The 6,000-nt window shown below is 27.2% G+C and overlaps 1 protein-coding gene across 5 annotated transcripts in view; it reads left to right on the top strand.

The window, feature by feature from the left end:
- LOC100203648 (oxysterol-binding protein-related protein 1) overlaps positions 1-2,676 on the top strand; it is a 77,139-nt gene extending 74,463 nt beyond the window's left edge. For all 5 annotated transcript variants that reach the window (XM_065795367.1, XM_065795368.1, XM_065795365.1 and 2 more), the window contains 5 exons: positions 192-378; positions 1,820-1,882; positions 2,032-2,092; positions 2,179-2,269; positions 2,349-2,676. In XM_065795367.1, the coding sequence (XP_065651439.1) occupies positions 192-378; positions 1,820-1,882; positions 2,032-2,092; positions 2,179-2,269; positions 2,349-2,451 (505 nt within the window). In that variant the 3' untranslated portion in view covers positions 2,452-2,676. The remainder of the gene's footprint in view (positions 1-191; positions 379-1,819; positions 1,883-2,031; positions 2,093-2,178; positions 2,270-2,348) is intronic.
- The last annotated feature ends 3,324 nt before the right edge of the window (positions 2,677-6,000 follow it).

Here is a 6,000-nt window from a genome sequence, read left to right as displayed (position 1 = left end):
GTTCTCTATTACAAATGTCTTTTGGTCTTGAAAAGATCGCTGTTTTTGATATTTTCCTGGACCCTGGACCCTACAATTAATTAAATACTAATTAAATAAATATTTTAATTACTCAATCCTAATTTTGTTTTGCAAAATTTATTTGATATGACTGTTCAGTTTGTAATAAAAATCTAAAATTTTCACTTTAGAGGTGTTAAAAAAAAGCTGATTAAAGGAAATTGGGCAAAATTTGCCTGCTCCTGTCCAGCAGATGATGAAAATGCTGCTCTTGCTTTAAATGCATGGTGTACATCTAGAACTCCAAATGACTTTACCCCTCCTGCTGGTGCTACACTGCATTGGAAAGTGAAATCAAAACCGAAGTGCTCTGCTGAGGTTTTTAATTTATTTATCTTTTATAGTTTCTTTTTCTTAATTTATATTTATGAGTTGGTTATAAACATTTATCTAGGGTGTGGATTTTGGTGCAAATTTTACTTTTTTATTTTTTTTAATTAAACTTATTATGATCTGTGAAATAAAGAGATAAATTTAAAATTTTTTAGTTATTACTTTGTTAAAATGCAGATTATATATAGATTTATAAAAAATACAGACAAATTAATCAGTCCTTAAATTATATTTGAATTAAATAGGTATATTTTGAAATTACTTCCCAGTGGTAGAGCGCTCGCTTCATGAGCGAGAGGTTCCGAGTTCAATCCCCACCACGTCCCTGGTAGTACCGTGCTTGACTTGTTTCTCCGCGCAGCGTTCTTGTTCGTTAAGTTTCGTGTTTTGGAGTTATAGAGTTGAGAGAGGGTTATAACCACAATTAAATAGCCTCCTCATCTGTAGTGGTCTTCTGGGCCTTGGGAGGTGAGTTAATAAAAAAAAAAAAAAAAAAGTTATTATATTAGTTTAAGACTTATGAGTCTTAATTTATGCTATATATTATTATTATTCATATTATTATTATAGATATTATATTTATTCATACAAATCTTTTAAACGTCACCTTTAAGTCAAAACCATTCAAATAGTAGTGGAAGTACATTTAGTTTTGGTGTCTTAAACCGAATCATTTGCATCATCCAAAATTATGATTGTTGGAAATGAGTATACAAACAGATCTCATGATCAATAATTCTCATTTTCAAAACCAAAGAAGATGACATCTGATGACATCATTTTGATGACATCTTAAAAAACTTTATTTATGATTAATTATGAAACTTTTAATAATAACATCAACATTATTTAAAACCAAATTCAACCGAATACATGTTTTGAGTACTAGATTTCTAATCAATTTCTAGTACTAGATTTCTAAACATGAGGAACCGAACCCCCTAAACTAATTAAACTTTTGAACTTTCCTTTCTTTAAGAAATTAATTGCTTTTTAGTTTTTTTTATTCATCTAAAAATATTTTTAACTTTAAATATCAAAAAGTACAAACTTTGTCAAAAATGCACAAATACTGTAATCGGAACCCAAAGCTATTTAAATTATAAAAAAATATTTTTTTCTCTAACTAGCAAAAAATATCTTTCCAACAAGTCATCAATGAGTTTTCTTTGACTTCTCAATCAATAGTTATAATTCAATTTCCTTAACTTTGTCTTTTTTTTTTGTGCTCGATGTATGTGAATTGTTAAAGATTAAAAATACCACTATATAATAGGTTATCTTTTTTAAATAAAAATGCTAATTTTGTTAAATAAAAATGCTAGTTTTGTTTAAGTCCACAAAATAATTATGTTTTTAGAGCTAATTGTTTTAAGGTTCGTTATTTTTATTGCACCTTTGTTGATTGTCATAATCGTTACTCTAGATGTACAACATGACAGAATTCGCAATGGGGTTAAATGAACTTTTGCCTGAACACGAAAATGTCGTAAGTTTTTTAAATAATGTTCTAAATTTTTATCTTTTTTTTTTAAAAAGAACTTTTAATGTTGCCAGTAGAGTTTTTATTAATAACTATTTTTTCTTAATAGCGATTTTTACTATTTATTTGAATATACTGTGAAACTTTAACCATAGATAGCACCAACCGATTCCAGATATCGCTTGGATATGCGATGTCTAGAAAATGGAGATATAGGTAATTATTTATACTAAAAATCTATTAAGTTTCGTTTTTCTGCATTTAAAAAAATATTAGTTAGTTTTATGAAATTTCTTTTTCAGAGGGTGCGGCAGCCGAAAAACAAAAGCTTGAAGAAGCTCAACGCGAAAGAAGAAAAATCATGCACAGTTCAGGAGAGATATGGATACCAATGTATGATTTGTGTTTTATCATCATCTTGTATGCATATGTCACAAGTAATGAATAGTTGTATGGTTCTTTTTTCTTTCAGGTGGTTTTCTCTAGAAGAGAACGAATATCTTAAATGCAAGGAGTGGTCATACAATCATAAATATTTTAAAAGAAATTATAGAGATTGCGTTCAAATTTATTAAATTTCTATGATGCATACAATACTTTCGCTTCAAACGTATGTTGTGTACAATTCAACAATGACTTTTAGAAGATTGCTTTAAAAATGCCAATTTAGAAGTTAGGAAAAAAGAATTATTTTTTTATTATTTATGAACAGGTTTTGTGTACAATTTTCTATTTTATACTAATTTTTAAACTTGCAATCAATTATACATGTTATATGCAGATAGAGCTATATAAATTTCTATCCTCGTTTTTGTTTTTTTGTGTTCTTTTTTTTTCTTCCCAACAAACTCAAAACTTCGCTTACCCTGTTTAGTCCGTTTATTCCGCAGAGGTAATAATAAGCTAATTAGAATTTTAATTTTTAATGATATTAATAATAATATAAATAAATAATATTTATATGATCGCTTTATGACTATGCTGTTTATAATGTTTTAATCCAAGGATCCTGATCTTTACTTTTTGAATCAATAGATAATAAAAAATTAAAATATCGCAAAATAACACAAATGTTTGGATCCATTCCTATATGAAATTGAAACGGCTCTATTGAATACATCCTAAAAGAATAAATAGATTTAAAGAAATAAAAGAACTCCTAGATTTAGTCATTATTCAAAATTCTGTTGCCAAATCGTACAATAGGATTATCACCATACATTTAAAATGGAGCTTACAGCTGTGTCTCTAGTGCAAAGTTTTCCTTATATCTTTAATTGTGATATCTTTTCGATATCTTTTCTTCATCTGAGCCTAGTAAAAGAGCTCAAACTAGGGATTCCGAGTGGACAAACTAAGCTTCATTTTAAATGTATGGTGTAGCAATGTTTAGAACTTCCTTATATTGTCTTTTCAGCAACATTGTTACTTTGTAATCAATTTTACCCTTCTACCCTTTATGGATGGAGCACTAATTTGACTTGTTACTTTGTCAAATAGATAAAAACTGACATGATTGTGCATCATTAGTTCTTTTTTAAATTTATTTGTTTCTATGCATAAACTTCACATTAACATCTTGGTTTTCATTGCAAATCTCAAGCACAAACCCTATGTGTTATTCATTATTTTAAAAGCATGGAATATGTTTACTGGGTTTAACATTTAAAGGGTCTTTTTGTTGCAAGTTGACATTATTCAGCAAATGGGTATCATAAACAGGATTGCTAGAGATTCCCTGTGAAAAATATTTCTCTCTACTTAGTACAAAACTGCTTGGGACTGTGCTCATACCTTCATATATGAGTTATGGAGGTTAAATTGCCATCAACAATATTGTGCTTCATTTTTATTTTATATTTCATATGAAAGTATACTTGTGCTACCCATTTTACGATTAAATGAAACTTTAAAAAACGTCACCAGTAAACGTGTATTCACTCATATATATAAAAAATGAAAGCTTCTTCTGTGGCAAGCCATCTGCTATGGCAAGTATTTTTACACTTTGCTTTAGAAAGAATTATGTTAGTTTGGTCTGTAGATAAACGTTATACCAACTTATAACAAAGCATTGCATTTGTCAACATTGTTTTGGAAATTTTTCAGGATGTTTTATCAAATGTTCCAGTTGCTATATAGGTTCAAATGTTTCAATTTTTTTAACTTTAGATAGAGCTTTTGCGATAGGGCCAGTAAAACAATCCTTTGAATTAGTTGGAGCAGTTTAACAGTTATATGCCTCAATCAAAATATTTATTAAAATGTCAGACCAGAATAATTGCCTCCTGATTAACTGTTCCAGATTTGATAGAAAACCTCCATCTTTTCCTATGGTGTTTGTACAATCCCCCTCCAATTTCTAAGATCTCATCGGATGCTCTTAAAACTATCTAATTATAAATAATTATTATAGCTATATTGTCTGAACTTTAAATGACATCATTCAAAGTATGAAATTCTGGTCTTTTTAAATTTGTATGTCTTAATATATTTTAACACTTTTATTTTAATCTTTTAACGCACTTTACCCCAATAATATATTCATTTTTCATAAAAAAATTTATTCACGTTTCATAGCAAATGATAATATATTAAAAAAATCTAAAAGGTTTCAGATTTCAATAATTTAAAAATTTTAATCCCCTACCCCTGCATTTACGCATAAACGATTAATTTAAAGATCAATTTTACTTTACCTTGAATGATTTAGTTTGTGGCGTTTTTGAAAATCAAGTATTGATATAAGTAAATGTGTCGACAATGCCACCGATGGTGCTTCCAATATGCAAAGTCAATACAATAAATTCAATACTTGGTTAAATACAATATCCCCGGGTCAGATTAATGTATGATGTTATGCCTATGTCTTAAATTGGGAAGTGGGTGATGTTACTAAAAAAGCGATTTAAGTTGTTATCTTATTTGACGTTTTGAACACATGTACTGTATTTTTACGGGAATCATATTTACGCTTCAATGTATGGCGTGAATTTAGCAATTTACTATATATATATATATATATATATATATATATATATATATATATATATATATATATATATATATATATATATATATATATATATATATATATATATATATATATATATATATATATATATATATATATATATATATATATATATATATAATAAGATGCTCACTATTTAAAGTATTAGTCAAGATTTTTATTAAAGCTAAATATATATATATATATATATATATATATATATATATATATATATATATATATATATATATATATATATAATAAGATGCTCACTATTTAAAGTATTAGTCAAGATTTTTATTAAAGCTAAATATATATATATATATATATATAGCTTTAATAAAAATTTTGACTAATACTTTAAATTGTGAGCATCTTATTTTTTTTTATCTAAAAAATTAAAACAAACTGTATTCACTCATAAATATACATTTTAGTTAAGTGGTAAGTATGATGTTGTAAGGTTTTCAAAGCAAAGTACAATAGTGAAGCTATTGTATTAAAGCAATAACTCACTTTTAAAAAAATTGCTAAGACGGACGTGTAGATGGCAGTGTAACTATCTTCATTACTGATGTATTTATCTCTCATGAAGTTAATTAGTTCTATAAAACTTTTTTCAAACAAGTTTTAGTATCACTAAAAGTTAACAATAAACACATACTTATTTGGATTGTACATTGGCCAAATGATACTAATTTAATATAATATAGCGCTAAATCCTTCAAATTAGCTCATAGCTTAATTAGGAAGCCCTATGATTGCTGCTTCATTGTCCGTAATTTTCACATATCACATTTCCTACGTCCAGACACCCTACGGTTGTTCAAACCATATGTAGTACTTGTTATTTACCTACAGCAGTTATTCTATTTTAAAATTTTTTTCCAAATGCTATATTAGGTAATAATAGTAAGGGACGCTTTAGCATCACTTGAGGAATTTTAGTTTCAAAACCGTTTCCCAAAAGTGAATCTCAGTTGTTTAGTTACAGCAAAGGTGATTACGATTCAATATCAAAGTTTATTGCATCAATCAACTGGAATATTTTGTTTCTCCATAAAACCGCGTATCAAATGTTTATTTTATTAATTTCTAACAATTGTACTGA

The sequence above is a fragment of the Hydra vulgaris genome, chromosome 04, assembly GCF_038396675.1.
Source record: "Hydra vulgaris chromosome 04, alternate assembly HydraT2T_AEP".
NCBI classification, from domain to species: Eukaryota; Metazoa; Cnidaria; class Hydrozoa; order Anthoathecata; family Hydridae; genus Hydra; species Hydra vulgaris.
This window is presented reverse-complemented; position numbering and strand designations above follow the sequence as displayed.